The sequence below is a fragment of the Onychomys torridus genome, chromosome 15 (genome assembly GCF_903995425.1).
Source record: "Onychomys torridus chromosome 15, mOncTor1.1, whole genome shotgun sequence".
Lineage (NCBI taxonomy): Eukaryota > Metazoa > Chordata > Mammalia > Rodentia > Cricetidae > Onychomys > Onychomys torridus.
Genome location: NC_050457.1, coordinates 29183993 through 29206288, shown reverse-complemented (window position 1 = coordinate 29206288; position 22296 = coordinate 29183993). Strand labels below are relative to the sequence as shown.

The window sequence follows — 22296 nt, the reverse complement described above, 5'->3', positions numbered from 1 at the left end:
AAATTCTAATACAAGGTTAAATTTTCTCCACTTTTGGCTTTAACAATTATGTTTCATGCATGATGAAAACAATCTAACCAACTTCACATTAACAGAAATCTATCAACTTGTGTAATACAGCAAGAGCAGCTATGCTTCCAAAAATTTCAACTTCTGCCATCACACAGTGCTGAATCTCAGCCTCTGACTCCTTTAAGGGTACTCCTAGATGTGTTGGTGAGATACCCTGCATTTCTAACGCATTCCTACAGAAATAATGCCAAATTAAAGACATCCCCCCACTTAGGATTGAGTACATCTATAAAGGGTGATTAAAGATAACTTTAACCAATATTTAAGACATCATATCAAAATTATGTTGTCTCAAAATAACCAGTGTTAATTTACTTTAATACTCCTGCTGTTCTAGATCCTTGTTAATATTCCTACTGTATTCTTAAATTGTTACATGGATCAAACATCTTCTTTATCATGCATCCCCAAGATTGTGACTTATCACTTACAAACCCACATTTAAAACATCTTTGTCCTTCTGTAAGGATGATTCTGCAGTGCGTGCATACATGTGTGCATGTGTGTGTGTGTATGTTGTGTGTGCACATGTGCACATGCCTGCTTGTACTAACTCTCAGTAGTGGGGTGTTTTGTCATTGACAGGTCTCTTTCTGGTTATATGATAACAGAATTTACCTTTTAATGCCTAAAAGTTATCTCTCTCTCTCTCTGATGTCACAAAATCACATTGTTGCATTAATTGGGATATCCTAATTATTATCATTTTGTTTAAACATCTGTTTCTGGTTAGCTTCTTTTTATGCTGAGTCCAAAATACCTTAGACTAGAGTATCCCCTAAAGGCCATTCTAGCACAACGACTCTTTTTTTATTTTATGTGACTTTCTTACTCATTGCCATATTTGATTCCCTAGCTTCATCAGATGAGGAGGATACCAAGATAGAAGTGTAGTTGACCTCCTTTCCATGTCCATTCTTACACTAAAGGTAAATCCCAACACGTAAAACTGTTACAAATTCCAAGACTTAATAAAGCTGTCACTACCATCACATACAAGTCTCTTCTTCTCTGATGATGTTCACAAGATGCCATTGGATCTTTTCAAACCAGTCTGTCACCCTAGTTTTCTATATTTGAGGGTCACTGTGGTAGTTAATATTCTCAGGGTTGAGAATCACTTAAAAGATTATCCAGATTTTGTTAACTGTGGTGTGAGGATCCATGATGGGTGGCACCATTCTGCAGGCTGGAGTCCCAGACTGAATAAAAGGAGGAAGCTAGTTGAGGGCTGTCATTCATCTCTACTTCCTGCCTGTGGATACAATGTGACCAACTGCCTCATGGTCCCATTGCTATTGCCTCCTCACCGTAATGGACTGTACCATCAAGTTGTGAGTCAAAATAATTCTTTGGAAAGGCAGTTTGTCATAGAAACCACGAGTAACTAATAGAATCATCCAATGAGTGGTTTGTTTATTTGCTTACTGTGTCAGTGGCTGTTTTTTTAGGTTTAATTCTGGGCCCAAGTAGAAGCCTGGCCAAGCACAAGATTAAGATTCCTCTAGTAATATAAACATGTATGATGGTTGAAAACAACTACTAGACTACAGGTATTTACCAACAATTCAACCATTTTCAACATATTACTTCCATAGCTAATGTGGGAAGTTTTCACAACTCACTTTGAAGCTGTTGAACTCTACAAATTTCTGAAAAAGGAAAAAGCACTTCAGTGGACTTGATTTATCCCCCAACTTTCCTTCTGTTCTAACTTCTTAGCTTTCTGCTCAGCCTTCACCAAGCTCATTCATACTTAGTTACTCAATTGCTTCTGCTCCACTCCCCTGACATGGCCACTACAGGATTCTGCAACCTTCAAGAAAATTGTCAAACTTCAGAAAACATATATGAAGCCTCTCTGGACCCCCATCAACAGCATCAGAAACTCACTAAGTGTTTTGAGAAGAAGCTTCTTATGGATAAAAAGTGACATGCACCTAGGCTCACATGTTTGCACACATGATTCTCAGCTAAGGGTCCTCTTCGGGAAAATTGAGCAACCATTAAAAGGTGGGGCCTTGTTGAAGTAAATGGGTCATTACAGGTGGGCCTTAATGTTTATAGTCAAGTTCTGCTTCCTGACCCACTGGGAAGTGAGCAAATCATCTCCTGTTCCCATTGCCATAGATAAATTGTTCCCAATGTTATACTTTACCTACCACAATGGACTTATATCTGCTTTGTGTGTGATCCAGAATAAATCAAGTTGCTTCTTGTCAGATATTCAACCACAGTGATAACAGAAGTAATTAATCCAGAACCCGGATTCCACTCTGAAAACGTTAGGTTTATTTTACATGTGATGGTGTGTTGCATGTTGTGTGCATGTACCTGTTTGTGAGGACACACAGATGTGTGTATGTGCGTGCATGTGTGAATGTTGAGACCAGGAGCTGATTTCTACTTTCTTTGATGAATCCCTGTCTTTCTTTGATTTTTTTTCTTTCAGTTATTTTATTTATTTGAAGCAGAGTCTCACTGAAACTGAAGCACACTGATTTGGCTAGGCTGACTAGCCAATGGGCTTCTCAGCCCTCTAAATGCTGTTGTTATAGGAGCAAGTAGCTATGCCTAGCTTTATATGTTTTAGGGATCCACCATACTCAGGTCTCATGCTGGTGCAGCAGGCTGACCAACTGAACGTTCTTTGTAAGTATTAAACTTCAGAAACCTTTAGAGACACACAAGGTACACACTTTTTCAAATGTCAGTCAATTTGGTTAGAAAGCATTGAAATATAAGTATTTGTAAATATTTGTAAATATAAATATAACCAGCCGCATCTCATTTACAATTAATTCCTCAACCATTAAAACAGAAGATGTTATTTTCTAATATTAATAATCTCCAAGTTAGCTGGGCAGTGGTGGCACACACTTTTAATCCCAGCACTTTGGGGGCAGAGCCAGGCAGATCTCTATGAGTTCGAGGCCAGCCTGGTCTACAGAGCAAAATCCAGGACAGGCGCCAAAACTACGCAGAGAAACCCTGTCTCGAAAAACAAACAAACAAACAAAAAATCTCCAAGTTAGAGCTTAAAGTATTTTCCAAGACAAAAATAGTATCAATGCAGTAAGAATGAATTTTGGAAGAATGAGCCAGTAGACTCCTGCTCCAGGTTCTCTGAATATTATTTAGACCATTATCCTAGATTAATACTACTGTTACCAAGCATCAGTGTGTGTTCAGTTCTCATTAAATTTCTGTCCTGACTAGTGGCATTCTGTCATAAAGTCATTTATTGTTTGACAGCTACAAGAGGAGATATGACTTGAAACTTGAAGAGAAAAAAAAAGGCATGGAAAGCCCATCTTTTTTGTGATGGGTCACTCTGATCATAGCTCCATTAGCAGAATTCATAGCATTGGTTTGAGATATGCTTCCCTTACATGTAAACTAATGTAAATTTCGGGTTAATATAAGTTAATTTAATTTTAAATCAATGATGAATATGAGGTGAAAATTTAATTAAAATGATGCTATGTTATTCAGTGTTTAGTGATAGAATGATGAAATTATCCTTCCGGGATTTTCCTTTTACTGAGGCGATGGGAGACAAAGAGAAAGGATAGCACAGAATGTACTGTGCTTGGGCACAATCAGCCTGCTTTTCTCCCAGAAACATAAAAAGCCAGCCTCTTAGTTCTGCTTCTACAGTCCGTCTGAGAGCTGGGATCACTAATCAGTCATGTAACAGGGTAATCACTGAAGCTCCCTGTGTAATTTTCCATCTGTAAAAAGGTGGATGTATTTAAAAAGTCTTCCATTTCTACATTGCAGTAATAACGTGGGAATTATATAAGATTTTAAGCATGAAAGCTGCTAGAAAAACTAAAAAGCATTATAGAAACTAAGTGGAGGGTATACCATCGTTATTCTTAGAGTCTTCTTGCATGTATTACTTCTTTGCTAGCTATACAAGTATCTCAAAAAGCTTTTGCTCTGAAACTTGAAAAAGTGACCACATACCTATTTCTCTAGAGAACTTCTAAAAACTTCAGCACTGTTGAAGCTTTGAACAAGGTAGTTCTTTGTCTTAGTGGCCATCTCAGCAGAATGTACCCAATGAATACCAGCATCCCCTCTCCAATTATGACAATAAAGACTCCAGACACTGATTTACTTATTTATAACATGGAAACTAGCTTGTAAAGAACACACCAAACTTTATAAAGGTATATCTAAGTATGTCATATCATATCTGTATGAATGTAAATACTCATGAAGAATCAGTGGTTAAGCTACCAACCCCTTACTAACAATATAAGTGTCATCACAGTATGATTGACAGAGGAAGAGTCAAATTTTAAAAACATCATGAAAAAAGACAACAAAATATCCATCAAGGTTGCAATACAAAGTCAGAAATTCATACCAGTAGGAAACTCCAATGCTTCCAAATAGCTTATCATCAAAATCTAAATGCAAAATAGAAGCAAACAACTAAATCAATTCCTCATTAATATTTTCTCTAATTTGCTAAGGCAAGAATTACATTGTTAACTGAGCAAATATGTGCATGTTGGGATGTGTTCATTTAACAGTGAGCCAGATCAATAATATACAAATTACACAGTTCCAAAGTCCTCAATATTTAAAGAACTCTATCATAACTGAAAGATAATCAAGAAGAAATATCACTTCTTCATATTCTATGACTGTTACTGGTTGTTTTGGCAGCTCGAGTACACTAGCATTCCTTTGTGGAGGCTTCAGATAGTAACAATGTGAACCCCAGTGAGAACCACTATGAATGAAAAACAGAAGTGGTAATTTTCTTCAAGAGACTGCAAGACTAGTGAGTATGTATCAGAAAGGCAGGGGTACACATTTTATGCAGTTTACCAGTTGACAAACTGATTCCTAATTCTCATACATTGTCTTATTTCTTCAGAATAAAAGGTCCATAGTGTTGCAAATGGTAATTTGTAAATATTTTCTTATTTCTCTCTTTAGGTTTTGAAAAAAAATCTATGAAAATTTTGAAATTTGACTTCTACTTAACTCTATGTACTGTTTCATTTGATTAAAGTAATCATGGATTGCATATAATTCTTCATGCTCTACAGCTATAGAACCAATGAGTGTCCCAATTAAGGCATACCCTTGAGCAGATTAAACAACACCCACTTGGCTGCCTCCATAAATTGTCACATTTAATATCAGCACCAGATTAGGAATAATTGGTCATATTTAGTCAATAAAGTTAAATATTGAGGATCCTTTCTAATATAACATTAACCAAATACATTTTTAAAAAGGAGAGAAATGGGTAGAGATGGAGGAAGGAATAGAAGACAAATTAAGAAACCAAAACAATTACACCATCGCTGAGGTGTAAACTAAGACTGGGAATGACAATACAGGAATTTTTGGCATAAATGAGAGACATAGAATAATAAGACTTGGTAATGGGAGAAGTTGGGGTGAGTAGATAAATACCCTAAGAATCCACTATCATATTCATCGTATTTACTACAAAGTCTAGCGGTTTAGTATCCACTAATAACTCAGAGTGGCAAAGCAGCTCCAGAGGCACCAGTGGAATTGTAGTCACATTCAACATTCCTACCCTGATAGAGCTATTGCCTCTTCATTTCTACTGTGACATGTTCATACACCCATATAATGTGCTCTGGCCACACTTACCACCCTACATTCTCATACCTTCCCCTGATCTCACCAAATCCACTGCTCCTCCTAGTAAGTCTCTTTCTCCTTATCATGTCATTTTGTATTCATTTTTATTTTGGTTTTATGGTCCACTGAGCTTATCTAGGGCCTCACACATGAGCATGTGGGTGGCACTATCCACTAGAGCATGGACAACTCATCAGTGCCTATTCTACTGAAGGAAGTGATTACCTCCTCAACAGCCAACAGCTGTTGCTTACTTACTTTCAGATTTTGGGGGCACATATTCATTCTTCTTTGTTAAAATTCCCATAATGAAGGAACCTTCCATGTCTTAGAGAAGCAGTAGTGAAGTGGAGAACACAAAAGTAACTGCCAACCCAGACAAATATAGCCGAGTTTTCTGGTTCCCATGGTAGAATTGTATCTCTGACTCTTCACACCATGTGCCTTCATCTCCTACGTCATAGAAGAATCTTACTTCAAAGACCAACCCCTCAACACCTTGCCTTCCTCCTTACTTTGTTCCTTCAATTATCCTCCCATTTGCCAGAATTTCATTTCTTCCAGACCTTGGCTTTGCTTTTCTGTTGCTTCTATTTCCCCACTCTCTACAGACTTACATCTGCCCCCTCTTATCTGAAGAAGAAAAGGAAAAGTGTATGTTGGCTTCATTCAACCCTTCCCTTTGTCTCTATAGTAAAAGTCCTCTGTGCTGGTCTCAGTTGTTCTTATAGCACAGTTTCTCCCCTCTCAACTCTCAAAGGCTTCACCACATAACACTGCTTTTTCCTTGGATCTCTTTATAGCTTGGCTATTTGTTGGAAAGTTCTGCCCACTTTGAGGGCCGATCTTTCCCCATGAGTTAACCCTCTCTACTATCACCTCAAAGATGTGCCCAGTTAATTGATAACTGATAATTGATGCTGGCAAAGCAAACCATCACAGTGCCCTTGCAATAATTCTACCATAAGACTTACAACCAAGATTAATAATAACATTTCTTTGTGCCCACATAGAATTCTTACACATCATTTTTAATAGCCATCAGAGGAGAATAATTATTCCCAATTATCATCAACAGATAGACGCATAAATAAAGTCTGGTATATTTTTAAATGGCATATTGTTTGGCAATAAAAAAAAGAGACATTGACTCAAAGGACTCTGCATCCTGGTACACAGAGCTACTTACAGATCCATGTCTATCACTGTCTTTACAATAGCACAGCGAAGGAATGAGCCCAGTTGAATATCAACCGACAAGCAGATACTAAAACTGTGAGGTACACACACACACACACACACACACACACACACACACACACACACACACACATTTTATTCATCCATAGAAATGAAATTTGCAGGAAAATGGGTAGAACTAGAAAGCATGTTAAACGAGGCAATCCCCAAGTTCAGAAAGACAAATCCTGCATGTTCTCTCTCTTAAGCAGATCCTACTCCCTGACTGTTAAATATGCATATCCAGATGGAATAAATATGGGGAAAGGCCAGGAATCTAGAAAGGAACCCATGAAACTAGGGACAAAAGGAGCCTTGGGGGAAGAAGCGAGGAAGACACGAGAACAAAATGGAGGGAAGAATACTGGGGTAAAAGCACATGTGGGAAAAGAGTCGTGATGATGAGGAAGGCGTGCGGAGCAGGGAAACACCCAAAATGAAGTACGAATGGAAATCAATTATTACTCTGTAAATTAATTTTTATGTATGGGAGGGAGAGGAGGTTGCAGTATAAATGTATTGTATGAGAGAATAAATAAATGAATATATATAATGAATGAATGAATGAACACTTTGAAAAGGTTTTGTCATACATAACTAGATTTTATTGTTAGAATCTTGAGGAATAAAGATGCTGTACCATCAGAAACTAAACAATATTTTACTTTTAGTGAATAAACTATGTGTTTTGATACAAGTTGCTAATTTATTAAGCATTCAGGTAACCTACCAAAACTGATACTCTAAACTGAATTTCAATATTTTTTCTTTAAAAAAAATATCATCAGTCCAAAAAGTAAGCAGCTGCTTTATTAATAGTTAATGAAATTAAATTTTAAAGAAACTTTCCAAATTAAGAGAAAATATGGGAGGAAGAGGGGTTCATGGTGAGGAGGGGAAAGGAGAGGATGAAAGTGAGCATGATTAAAATGCCATGATGGAGCACATTACTCTGTATGATTAATACATGTTAATACTAACTCATGAAAATAAAAAGTAAAGTATTGGTAACTATTAGAGCATAGGTGGTCTTTGAAAGTGTTACCCTGAATAAAAGGGGCTACTTACAGGCACAGTGCAGTGACTCCATTTGTATAAAACATTTTCTAAGATAGAAAATTTATAGGGATGCCAAAACAGATTATTAGTTGCTAAAGTTCAGGGACTGTTAAAAATTATTGAGCCAGTATAAATAGGTACAAAGATAATTTGGGAGGTGGAAAAGATGACCTAAGATTGTGATAGTTGCTTTACAGTTTGTTCAATGTACTCAAAACCTTTGAAACATATACATTATACTTTATTATAAAGTATGTAAATTATGCCTCAATAAAGTGTTCTCAAAATAAAATTATTCAATAGACTGAAAGTTCAATATTGAGCATATTAGGAAGCTAAATCCAGTTGTCCTCCATAACAGGGAAGGTTTTAGTTGTTTTTTTCATTTGGTTTGTTTGTTTGTTTTTACTTTTTTTTCCACTGTGGAGTATGTAGGGGTTAGAGGAACAGCTTGTGGCTTGGGGATAAGACCCCACCCAGGGCTTCTCAATGCCTGGATGAACATTCTTCTAAAGAAGGTGAACACTGACTAAAAATTTCAATATATTTGTTTTTTTTTCCTAGCAGGAACTGAGAAATCCTTAAAATTCAAGCCTACAAATCTCCAAATCTGTAGCTTCTTGGTATTTCTTATTAAACATAAACCATTCATGGTTTTCATAATAAATTGACTAAGATTTCTCAATCATTATTTATTCAAGTGACCATTTCACCAAGCCTCAAGATCATACTCCTGATAATTTTAGCAAGCCAGCCCCAAGCAACTACAAAAAATAAGAAAAACAACTTTCTTCCCCTCTACCTCAGCACCCTTTGATATTTTATTCAAGTATAACTTTTCCAGAATTGTCCATCTAATAATACGTCTATTGTGGTTTTGTTATTATTATTTGTTTTCTTCTCTCTAGAATGTAAATTCTCAAGGTCTGGAACTATGTTTCTTAGTTTTTTCAACCTGACCAAAAAAAAAACAAAACAAAACAAAACAAAACAAATTTAATACCTTAAAATAACAATGACTTATTTAGTTTTCTGTTTCTTTAAATAAGACTATTAGACATGTCCAGTCTTGCGTGTGCTCATACTGAAATACAGTTGGCCCAGGATGCTGTTAACTGGGATGACTCCTCTGCTCCATCTAGTCTCTCAGCTTCCAGCAAGCAAGTACAAGTGTGATCTCATGACAGCTGGACAGAGTTGCAAAGAAGAAATTCATAGATTAAATGACTCATTAACATACTCGGTCATAAGTGACAACATATCACTTCTGTCTCGAGTCACAGGGCAGTCCAAGATTCAAGGTGCTAGAAAACATCTTCTGTATCCTTTTGTGAAACATATGCATTACGTCACATACTTATTTATGGGCATGTGTATTGGCAACCCTTAAATATCTATTCTCTTAGCAATTTTCTACAGCCTCCATGTCATGATAGAAGCTAGGAATCACTCTGCAAAGAAGAGGACATGTTGAAGGAAATCACAGTGTCCATTTCTATAAGCAATGTCTCAGAGAGACTTGATCTGCTTTATTGATTGCTGTATCTTAATTTTATGCCTGTCCTATTCATGCTCTATAAATATTACCTGAATGAATGAATGCTTGAATTATCTTTTGGCTACATCTTACCCAGAGTCACTCCCATGAATTGTCCTTTATTAGTTGTAAATAATTATTGTATGTAGATGCTCTAATGTAAAGCATCTACATACAGTAATTATTTGGGGTGAATATTTACAGTTGCAATGTGTATATACTGTTCTTTTGAGGTTAAACTTAACTTTCATAGTCTCTTATAGTTGTTGCAAAGTCAGGCTGATTGCTTCCAAATAGGAAGTATTCATATTTCGTAGAAGACTTTCTTTCCAAGGAGAAAGTTTCAGAACACACTTCCCATCAATCTCTATACCTATGTAGAGATCATACAAGTGAGTCTTGGTGTGCCTTCCTTTTTCTCCATTCCAAGCCATCCTGTTGACCCCTCTCTTTTCAAGGATGAAACCAGGATAGACACTGCAGAACTAATGATTTCCAATATATGAGTGAACCTTGAAATCTTGGCTTAAGGAATGTTTTGAAAGCCTGGGCAATAGCATGGAGTTACAGATAATGTGGCAGTGTCTGAGACAGCAACAGAAAAAGTCAGTTCTACCAACTCAGAGTTTCCCCTTCCCTGCTAATGCCATATAAGCCAACCAAGCAAATTGGAAAACGGACGAAATTCACAAATTAATCACAGTGTTCTTGTCTGAAAATGTGTAACCCTCAAAATTCAAATGTTGTGGAATATTATCTTAAGGTGTATTACTTTTGTTGATGTTGCATTTGTTCAACTCCCTGAAATGTTGCTATTGTGCCTATCTAAAACACCTGATGGTCTAATAAAGAACTAAACTGCCAATAGCAAGTCAGGAGAAAGGATAGATGGGGCTGGCAGACAGAGAGAATTAATAGAAGGAGAAATCTGGGAGGAAAGAGATCTAGGAGTGAGAGAAGGAGGAGGACATCAAGGGCCAGCCACCCAGCTACATAGTCAGCAATGAAGTAAGAAAGAAAGGTATACAAAAATAGAGAAAGGTAAAATCCCAGAGTCAAAAGACAGATGGAATCATTTAAAGTTAAGAAAAGCTGGCAAGAAACAAGCCAAACTAAGGCCAGTCATTCCTAAGTAAGAATAATACTCCATGTGTGATTGATTTGGGAGCTGGGTAGCGAGCCCCCAAAGAGCAAAGAGTAAAACACATACAACACTCAAAGGTTGATATTTAATCACCAATATGATGGTATTAGGGTGGGGCCAACTAGAAGATGTGCAGATTATGAAGGCAATAAGACTAATTGAATAAGATTAATTTCCTTAAAGTAGGTAACAGAGCCAGAGACAACCCCTGCTCCAACTGTTAGGAATCCCACAGGAAGATCAACCTATGCAACTGTAACTTATGTGCAGAGGGACTAGGTTAGTCCCATGCAAGCTCTCTGGTTGGCAGTTGTCTCTGTGAGTCCCTATAAGCCCAGATTAGTTGATTCTGTGGTTTTTTCTTGTGGTGTCCTTGGTCTATCTGGCTCCCATTATCCTTCTTCCCCCTCTTCCTCCTACAGGGTTGTCTCATCCAGCCTTAATAGGAGAGGAGGTGCCTAGTCTTACTGCAGCTTGATAGACCATGGCTGACTGATACCCATGGGAGGCCTGCCCTTTTCTGAAGAGAAAGTAGGGATGAGGAACTGAGGGGAGGGACTGGAGAGGAGGGAGGGAAGGGAAACTATGTTCAGGCTAGGAAAAACTAATTAAATAATTAAAATGATAACAACAACACAAAAATGTAGATGTATCCTGCTTGTTAAATAAGAAACACAGAACCGATTGCAGAGTTAAAAACCACAAGGTCAGAGCAAAAGCGGAAAACCTTACCCTTCACTGCTTCTGCGGTTCCTCCTCTCCGCAAGAGACCTACTTCTGTGCGTCCTGTCTATTTAAAGACTTTCTGTTCTGTTTTCTCATTGGTTGTAAACCCAGCCACATGACCTCCTTGTCACTGCCTGTTTGTACAGACCTCCAGGTCGTCTATGGTTGGTATTGAGATTAAAGGTGTGTGTCTGCCATGCTGGTTGTGTCCTTGAACACACAGAGATCCGCCTAGCTCTGCCTCCCAAGTGCTGGGATTAAAGGCATGCCCCACTACTGCTCGGCTTCTGCTCTGGCTTGCTCTGACCTCAAGGCAACTTTATTGACATACAAATAAAATCACATTTCAATACAAATAAAATATCACTATACAAAAAGATCAAATTTCTTACACATTTCCTTATACAAAGAAGTCCCAAAGAGTACTCTTGTCCTTTCTTCTGAATGAGGCAATAGCAAAAAGACAGCTGTCTACAACCCAGAAAAAATGAGTTCTCAACAGACACCAACCTTGTTGGTACCATGGATTTCCTAGCCTCTAGTACTGTGAGAAATGAGTTTGTTATTCTTAAACTACTTACTTTATTAGGTATTTTGTTCTTGCAGCCCATTGGAGACCAAGTTTCTTCAGAATAACCTGCATGAGGCTGATTGGTAAGAGGATTTGTACAAACTGGGTGACTCCACGTTCACTGTAGCTAAATGGATAAATTCAATATTTAATCTTCGTAAATTCTTCCCAACACACAGCCAAGCATGGTATTTTAGAGTTACTCTTCCTGAAAGGTTTTCTGTCCCTTGGAATTGTGGCCTCCTCAAAAAAAAAAAAAAAAAATGACTAACATGTTCTACTGTCCAGATTTACAATAGCCAGGGAATCGATCCAACCACTGTTCTGAGTGGTAGCATGCCTTAAATACTCATCCAAACAGCAGATTGTTCAAAGCTGTGACATCAATCAATTCCTTTTCCAGCAGGCGCTTGCCATCTGGGCTAGTTCTGTTCACAGTGGACAAAGTCTTTTCACATCCACAAATGAAGCTACAAAAGATGATGCCCATAGAAGAAATAACCCTGACTTTCCTTTCTGCCATTTACCCAAATCTGGTGCCATGAGAACATCATCAGTATCTGTCTCTCTCCCTCCCTCCTCTCTCTCTCTCTCTCTCTCTCTCTCTCTCTCTCTCTCTCTCTCCCTCTCTCTCCCTCTCTCCCTCTCTCTCTCTCATAGACTCTAAGTCCTGACACAGTTCTTTTATTTTTTAATACCTTTTTTTCTGGCTGTACTTGTTTTCCAGTCCTCCTTCCAGTTTTTCCTGCAGTCACTGCTACTTCCCACCTGCACAGCTGAAATAATCTCCAAAGGTGACAGACACTCTTTTCATTATTAGCGGTCTCACTAGCCAGAGCTCTGCCTTTGGACCTAGTATTTCGTGCCGGGGTGCCTACCCTCTTCAGCACTGTTCTGTGTGTTTACACCACACCACTACACTGTAAAACTGCTTGGGATGGTTTGAATGAGAAGTGTCCCCAGTGGACTTGGGGTTTGAAGGAGAACTGTCCCGAGTTGACTAGGGTATCTGAACACTTGTTTCCCAGTGGGTGGCACTGGTTGAGAGGTTGGAATCACACTGGAGGAAGCATATCACTAGAGACGGGCTTTGAGAGTATTTTACTTTAGCCCACTACCACTGTACTATCTCTGCTTTGTGAGTTTTGGCCGAGATATGATTCCTCAGCTTCCTGCTCCTGTCACCACCGTGGCCTCTGCTTGCAGCTATGATTCCTTCCATGGTGGACTCTTACCCTTCTAGAACTAGAAACCAAAATATACTGTTCTAGTTCTAAAATGACCTCTTTGGCAGTTCTAAAGGGGATTTAAATGGTATATTATATGTGTGTGTGTGGGGGGGGAGGAACACTTGACAAAATGTAATTGATTAATTAACTAAATTATATAATTAAAACCATTTCTTAAGTGTGAAATGTTTTGTCCGACCTTGTGGTCACCTTCTCTGCCTTTTCTCTGCTTAAAACATTTCCATTGTATCTAATCAGCCCCCATCTTACTTCCTTCAGCTTCAGATTCATCTTCTCGCTCTCTTTTCATGTGTCCTTCAGATTGTGGAACATGACAAGTTTTTCTGCCTCATTGTTGAAGTTCATCGCCTGCATAAGCCACCCTGATAGCTAATCAAGGTGAAAGAACCCATTGAAAAATGTCAACCCAGGGGCCTGTTCACTAGGAAATGGGGATCAAATTGTTCTGCCACCTCTTAAAGGACACCTACCTGTTCATCCCAACTCCTACCTGCCAGAACTCCATCCTGGAAAGATTTTCCTACTCATTCTTCTCAGTCACCAATCCCACAGTGACCTTTGTCCTCTGAACAAGGCCACACTCCTTTGGTCCACCTTGTGTAGAGAGCACTTTCATCTCTCCTGAGTGGAAACTCAGTCATAGCAGCTTATTTGTACATACCCAACCAGGTTGAAATTGTCTTCATTGCAATAATAGCTCAGACTGTTTTCTGATCCTACATCATCCACCAGGGGCTGACATGGGGGCACTGTTAGAGGCTCTCTGAGTCTTTCCCATCACTCTGGAAGTGACTGGAAACAATACCCTCTCTGAGCTGTAGAACTGACTCCTATAGATTTTCCTGTAAAAAGGAAGACCCACAGAAACTGAAAGCTGCTGTCTCTGAGGCAGAAGCAATGGCAGAGGAGAGAACAAGGGTGAGGAAGGGGGTTCTTCCATGATCCAAAGACAAATGTGCAGAATTTGGCACTTTACACCAGGTCAGTGATATATTTATATAAAAATTTTCAGGTAAGCAACTCCAAGAGGTTCTCATGTCTCAAGTCCTCCAACTTTAATATCTACATATATCCATCCCAAATCAGGCTGCATGAAAATTCTGAGGGTTTTTTTTTTTTTAAACTGGGATCATAGTGGCCCTGACTTTTGTTTACACTTGAGATTAACTGAGGTTTATCTGCAGCCACCATTCTGACACCAGAAAAGGGTGTCATGATGATTCCAGCAGGGAGAAAAGAGCATATGTGTCATTTTTCACTCAGTGGTAAGGCTTACTCCTGGGACCCCACTATCCAATGAGACCCAGTAAGAAAATAAAATGTCCCTACATTTTTTGTTTTAGGCAACAACCCCATAACAATGAGCAGCTCCACTGGAAACCAGTGGTCATTGTTCTCTAGCTGGGTATTATGAGGAACACAAAGGAAGAGCTTAGGCCAGGCTTTCCACTTGAAAAGGCAGTGATTTCTTCCTACTCATTCCCTCCCACTCTGGCCATGTTTCTGAGACAGACACCAAAAGCTTATTGCAGGTGCTGGTCTAGGAAAACGCATGGTTCCATGCATTAAATACAAATATTATTTACAGAATGAAATTTAAGAAAGGAAGAAGGGAGACAGGGAGAGAAGAGGAATCACTTTTCTAAGAGTGATGCTTTAAGTCTTAGTATTTCTCTAAGTATTAGATTCCTTACCCAAGCAGGGCATAATGGCCCATGCCTTTAATCCCAGGACCCAGGAGCAGAGGCAAGAAGATCTCTTCAGTTAAAGGCCAGCTTAGCTTACACAGAAAGTTCCAGGCCAGCAAGGGCTACATAGTTAGACCCTGTCGAAAAACAAAAAAAAGAGTTCCCTAACCTTAATCGTGAGATTCACCCCTATTTTTCACCTTTATTTTGTATTACTACAACTAGTGCAATTGGAGACTCTGAATAAATAAAGACACATGGGTTACTGGTCTTTATTACAGCATCACCATTCTTAAAGTCCTTTATTGTCACAAGGAAAATTGAGGGCCAGTTTTTATGCATGAATATTTTACCTTAATACAAGTATTCTAAAATAAAACAAGCATCTGTGGTTCTTTAAAGCTGTGCAGCTAGTTGCATTTATTTCTCTATTAATTGGAAATTATATTCCAAGTGGGTGCCCCCTTTCCAGTCTTGTTTAAAGTCTCTTTCTCAAAATAGCAGGAGCCAGTGCCACCCCATCCCATCACAGCCAAACATTCCTATGGGAAAAAAAATACAAATAACTAGAAGTTAAAAGTCTTGGTTTCCAGTATAACATCTGAAATTTGGGGGTTAATTTGTTTCAAATAAAAAATCTGTTCTAAAAATAGTAAACTATACAGGAAAAAAATTGTTTGGTCATAAAGTTCTATTCAATTTTGGTGACCCCCCCCAAAAAAATTTAATTTGCAAACAAGCACTATTTGTACTAGAGAAGCCCCTTGTAACAGGTATTGTCTCCACAGAGCCCCCATGAGCCTCTCACATGCAGACATCCATTCAGTCTTAAGGTCTGAAAAGGCTCTTTTACAAAGGGATACTCACTTCCATTTTAGAACAGAGCAAAAGACACCAAATAGAGACTTCGTTCAGTTTGACCAACAAAACCACGGCTTCATGTGAACCCCCTGTCCTTACACCCCATTTATAAACACAAGGGGGACATCTCACTGACGTCTTTGGCAATGAAAACATGCAACACGGTTTTCAAAACAGCAGGTGCAGACATCAGAAAGATACAACTGGGGGAGTGGGGCGTGAGAAAACTCTGTAATTACTGGAAAATGAAACCATTACTCAACGGAAAATTCAAAGTTCAGACGTCGTAACACAAACCTCTTGATGCCCGCTCACTTAGCTTGGGATGTACATTCAAACGAAGCACCAAAATAATTTTCCTTTGGGGGGAAGGGCAGCAAAAATAACGGCAGGGAGAGAACGCCTAAGCGAAAAACGCTCTACACATTGAAAGGACACAAAACCAGTTTTGCCCGCAGAACTCTGGAATAGAAGAGCCAGGGATAAACTAATCATCGAGATCCTGAGACTCCACGAGGAGCGCCCTCTAACCCGTCCTCCTCTGAGGTCTCCGTCTCTGAGATCAAACTCCTAGGCAGTCGCAAAATGTCAACACCCTTCAAATGAGAGCCCAGAACTCTGCTAATTTTGTGCGCGCCAGGGATGTCTGGGAGAATGAATCTAGGCATTATTGGAATACACTAAACAAAGCAATTCCTCCATCGAAAGGGGCAAGGGATGGATTGAAAAAAATTGCATCCTATGGTTAAAATTGCCCTTTCAGGTTTCTCCGGACACGCAGCGGGAGTTGGAAGCACTTAGGAACCTTTTTGCTCTTTGCCTGTCTTTACATGCCCCACACTCACACTCTTGAGAGGTTTCTATGTCTCTTGCTATTGGTGCAAGACCTCCTCCCTCTTGAAGGAACTCTAACTTCTCTACCAGCTCCTGGACTCTGTAGGCGAGGTGAGGCAGAGGAACCTGGATGCTGCAAACCCAGAGCGCTCTAAGGGAGCTCCCCGTCCGAAACCAAGGGGAAGGTGGGGCGCGCCATCCCTGGCATCTCAGCGTCCCCAGTTCGCCCTTCCTAGGCAGTAGTGGGCGCCTCCTGCAGTAGATATGTGGCCCTGCCAGAACTTACAGAAACGCCAGCAAAGTATACAAATAAAAGTCTGCCTTCCAAATAGTGTGATGGTCAGTTTCTTTGGTGAGTGCTTACACCAAAAAGAGAAACCATCCAGAAGCCTTCCTGGCTCTTCCCCACTGGCCAGGCCTTGTACTTAAAAGTCCACTCCAACAGATACCTTTGCCACTTGATTTTGAGTTCAAGAAAACACAGAAAGTGGGCTCTATGCACGGGGGTGGGGAGGGGGCGTATTTGCTATGCAGCAAGGCAGGCATTTCCTAGGCACCATAGGCCAAAGTAGTCCCAACTGCTTTTTCAGAGAAGCAGTGAGTGCATAGGAGCCAGACTCTACCAAGAGGGTTGACACCTGGAGGGAAGTAGATGTTTCTGAAGCAAGGGGTAGGGACAGACAGCGCAAAGTCTTGAACTTCCAAGTTCCAGAAGTAGGGCAGAGGGGTGGCAGTTCTCGTGATAGATGTCTGTGCAGTTTATATTTGCTGTTTGGATGTTCTTCCTTGAACCACCAAGGTTCAATTTCGAAGAAAAGAGGTTATTGCAACTATCAAAACTGATCCTACGGCCAAAGACCGAGCCAATAACTTTCCGCACAGACTCTAGGCGGTTTCTAGGGTTTCTGCTAAGAGCACTGTCCCTGTGAAATGGGATAGAGAGAGCAAGATCTGAAAGCATGGGCCGAGAAGCTGCATGTCATAGGAAAAGCAAGTTATCTTAGGTGTTGCTTCCAGGGCTGGGGTACTGAGTGGATGGGGAGGGTCCTGTAATGCCTACAGTCCTGCCCCTCTTCCTCCTTCTCCATCAACACCATCATCATCATCATCGTCGTCGTCATCATCATCGGCGGCAGAACTTGCACTTGATGATCTTCTTAAACGCGTTTTGAAAGTCCTTGTTGAAATAAGCATAAATAACGGGGTTGAGCAGGGAATTGGAGTAGCCCAGCCAGTTGATTATGGCACCCAACAACGCAGGCATGTGGCAGCTGCTCTCGCAGAAAGGCAAGACCAGAGCCACAATGAAAAACGGCAGCCAGCAGAGGATGAAAGTGCCCATAATGATGCCCAGCGTCTTCACTGTCTTCCTCTCACGGGCCAGGGCCATCTTGCGCTTTGCCTCAGCATTCCGCTCGTTTTTTCTCTCCAAGCAGGCGGGGGCATAGGAGGTAGCCCCAGACTCACTGGGCAGTGGCAGGTGCTCTTTGGAGTTACCCACCCGGTGCACCTCGATCACCTCCAGGGTGGCGTCCTCCTCACCCTGCCTCACTGCGCCGTTAGCGCAGGGAGCCCCTACAGCCCTGTTCTCAGCGCTGCGCCTCCAGTCCCCACTACCTGGCTGTCCGTTCAGGCTCTTCTTGGGGGGCGGGGCCGACGACGTGCTGAGACTGGTGCTTGCACCCTTCTTTTCCACCTTCTTAACAGTTTTGCGGATTCGGAAGCGCGCGGCTCGGAAGATGCGCCCATAGAGAACCAGCATGAGCAGCAGAGGGATATAGAAAGCCCCGAAAGTGGAGTAGATGGTGTAGCCGTGGTCCTTGCTGATGGTGCACGCGTCGGGGTCCGAGCGGTCTTCTGGGGTGCGCCAGCCCAGCATGGGCGGGATGGAGATGAGAAAGCCAATGAGCCAAGTGAGCGAGATCAGCGCAGCGGCGCGCCGGGGCGTCCTCTTGTTCACGTAGTCTATAGGGTCCGTGATTGCCCAGTACCTGTCTAGCGCGATGGCGCACAGGTGCAGGATGGACGAGGTGCAGCACAGCACATCCAGGGCGATAAACAGGTCGCAGGTGACCTGACCCAGAGTCCACTTGTTGAGCACCTGGTACAGAGCAGCCATGGGCAGCACCAGCACTGACACCATGAGGTCGGTGACCGCCAAGGAGCCGATGAGATAGTTGGCCACATTCTGGAGGGAGCGCTCCAGGGCGATGGCAGCCACCACGCAGGCATTGCCGAGCACCGCGCAGAAAATGAGCGTGCCCAGAAGCAAAGAGGTGATCACTTGGTAGCTGAAGGTCACGTCGGAGATGCCAGTAACGTTGCCGCCTGTCCCGAAGGGCTCCTGGGACGATGTGGTGTTGTTGCCCTGGCCAAGACTGAACATATCCATGCTTGACTGTGCGCCCGGTGGAGTGGGGGAAGGGAGGGGGAAAGAGCAGCAAGGGGATCTCCCTCGCCCCTCCCCCTAGGGTCTTCCTTCTTTGCTGGGGAATTTCAGAGGGAGGGGATCCAGGGACTGGAGCAGGAAGTTCTTACTGCACTGGAGAACGTATCTGAGAGGAACAGCTTCCAGGCGCGCTCTCTTGCTTGGCTCCCGCGGGTCCCGAGCGCTCAGAGGCTCCAGCTAGGAAATTGTAGTTGGCCTGGGAGCAGCTTCCAAATCTCTGAGTGATGGAGAGGTGGTGGCTGGAACATCTGTCTCACGCTGTCCATTTCACTTCGTCGCGCCCCAACTAGCTGCGGGAGCCAGACTAGCAATCAGTCTTGAATCTCAGAAGTCTCGCATTCCAGAAACCCCAAGCTCCCGGGTCACTCTGTGACCCTCATCTCCTAGTTCCTTCTCTTCCTCTCTGTGGACTTCGCCAGTCTCGGCTTTTTCTTTTTTCAGCCTCCTTCTCCCGACTTCCTTCCAGTAGCCTTCCCCTCCTTTCCCCTTTCCTTCTCACCTCTCTTTCTTTATTCCTCTATGTTTGGCTCAGACAGCTAGTCTCCCTTCCACCCACGCTAACCCCCACCACCACCCAACACTTCCCCAGCCCAGAGTGCCTCCTTCCTCTAGGTCCCCGCCCCCTATCCTTCTAGACAAGCATCTTTACATTAGAGTCGACACACTCAGAACTCACTTCGTATATCCACTCCGATCCGCTAGTCAGACCAATGTTTTAACCAATTAAACTCCGCTTCCTACACAGCAAACTAGAGGAGATTTTATAAAAAAATCTTTCCCCAGTGCACATCCCCTTTATTTCTGCCAACTTCTTAAATAGAGCCAGGTTCACGATGTGCTTATAGGAAATGGGAACAGACACGGGAAGCCTGAATGTTGGAAAGCGGGGCAGCCCTGGGTCACCCTCTAAATTATTCCGTAGAGAGTGCGGCGGGTCTTAGGTTCTTAAAAATGCGGGCTCATTTAACATTTTAGTCTGTCTTCGAGCGCTGGTGTCTATGACCTTTTCGTATTATCCTTGTGAACTGGGGAAAGAAAAAAACATATATAAAGGACACATTAAAGGACAAGAGCTGATAAACAGTTGGGTCTCAAAGAAAAGATAAAAAATTCAAGTAGGTGTGTACTTTACACACACACACACACACACACACACACACGACATACACACTTCAGTCATCCCTACTCTGTTCATTTCAATGGCATTATCACCTTCCATAGCTTCATAGCAAGTAAATTTGGGGAAAGAAATGTTTGTCTAGATATTGTAAACAAGGACCTGCATTCCTGCATTTCCTACGGACTTTGGACTTTTGTCTCCCTCAAAATCTGCAAATCTCCGGAGGAGAACTTCTTCCTGGAGACCCTTGTCTCTAGCTGCTGTGCGGCTCTCTGAAATTGGGTTCAGCACCTGGGACAGCTCTGTGCAATAAGGGCTTGCTTATGGCGCCACCTTCTGGCAAGTGCTTCAGAGCGCCATCTAGAAATGTTTGTCTTAAATTAGCCTGTGTTAAGGAAACCCAGAGACTCTAAGAGAAAGAATATTACAAAATGAAAAACAACCCTTAAATGTTGTCACCTTAAATATTTTCTTCAGTAATTTCTCCCCCCCTTTTATTTGGCTTTTATACCAAGCCTGTTATATGTTCTAGCTCCTTTTCAAAACGTAAGACATATATCATTCACAAATTCTATAGGAAAAATGCCATACAAGATGAAGACAATACTAGCAACTTCTAGTGCTGTGGTGCCATAGCCTGGGCTACAGAACACACACGTTTTATTGGGGAAGGGTGACAGTATTACCTTTTCCGTAAAGGAATGGCTTAATACTGAAAATAGAGACTTCTAGGAGTTTGTTTTAAACTGTTTTTCTTTTTGTAAAATAATAATAATAATAATAATAATAATAATAATAATAATAATCGATCCCAATTGAGCACAGATAATAGAAATTCCAATTAATCAGAATGAACACAGTACACAAAAGATCCACTTATAGATTCTGATTACATACCTGAAGTAATGAAAAGTATAACACACTTCTCAAAGCAGCCAGTTCTAGGTAGCAGTCAAGGATACACTGCAAATTGCAATAGTTTTACTGCTGTGTTCATATATGAATTTCATAGTTTTGAATTCTTAAGACCAAAAAAGAGAGTAATCACTAAAGCATCAAAGAAAATCTAGTTGGGCAGACTTTTACAATACAGGCCGTGTGTTTGGAGATGGATTGACCTGGGCAAAGTTCCCACTCAATCATTTCAGCATACCAAAACAATGAAGCTGCTGTGTGGTGGTAAATCATAACACTGGAAAGAGAGAGGTGAGTACGCACAAAAAGATAGACTCTGAGAAACTCTTTTTAAAATGTGAAGGTTTATATGTAGGTTTTTCTAGTAAAATCCCTCACAAATATAGAATTAGATTGTTTATTAAAATACAGTTGCAACTGCAGAGATTATAACGGACATTTAAAGTCTCCAATGTCCAAGAACTTTTAAAACTGTAAAAATGTAGCTAAGACTGCAGAGTAAAAGAAGAAACATTTATATCCAAAGAGCAAATATATACATATCAAGAACCTACTTGAATATGAATGACTTAGCATATGTAAATATGTAATGAATATGCAAATATGCAAGTCACAAATCAGAAGAGGAGTCAGTCAGCAATTACCCTTTATGTACTGGATGCTAAATGGTTTAATAGCTAACAAACTTACTTTTTCTTTCCAAGAAAGTTAAAAGGCTTTGAGTCTGAAGTTTGTGTTTATGAAGTCTGGGATTTGCCTTTCTACCTCAATATGATAGAGTGTAGCATGTTTAATATGGTAGAGTATACCATGTTTAATTCATGTTTAGGAAATTCCCAAGTAGTTCATATTCATTCTCAAATTAATGGGCATGATATATCAAATATTTCCTTTCTTAAAATTTAGGCGCTTTGTAGACATGCTCCTGGACACATGCTCCTGGACACTAGGAAGGAAGTAACCGTGGATGTACAGTTCTATGGTTCTGCAGCTTTTAGGTGACTAATAGTATATATGACTTTTTGTTGAACTTATAATACTGTCATATATAATAAAAGCAGACTAGTGTTGCCTTTCTTCATGCTCACACTCTGCCAATTCTTCTGTGTTTAACTCTTAAGAGATGCAGAAGCTAGCCAGGTATGGTGGCCACAAAACTTTAATTCCAGAATCTCCCTCTGGAGGTAG

General features: G+C 40.9%; 1 protein-coding gene across 1 annotated transcript; it reads right to left on the bottom strand.

Moving 5' to 3' along the window:
* Positions 1–15318: 15318 nt before the first annotated feature.
* On the bottom strand, positions 15319–19643 carry Htr1a (5-hydroxytryptamine receptor 1A). Its single transcript, XM_036207294.1, has one exon. It carries the CDS (start codon positions 19014–19016, stop codon positions 17748–17750), a length of 1269 nt encoding a protein of 422 aa, XP_036063187.1. The 5' UTR covers positions 19017–19643; the 3' UTR covers positions 15319–17747.
* Positions 19644–22296: the final 2653 nt, after the last annotated feature.

Excerpts from the sequence above, each read along its gene's own strand:
- Htr1a (XM_036207294.1), bottom strand. The coding sequence starts at position 19,016 with ATGGATATGTTCAGTCTTGGCCAGGGCAACAACACCACATCGTCCCAG.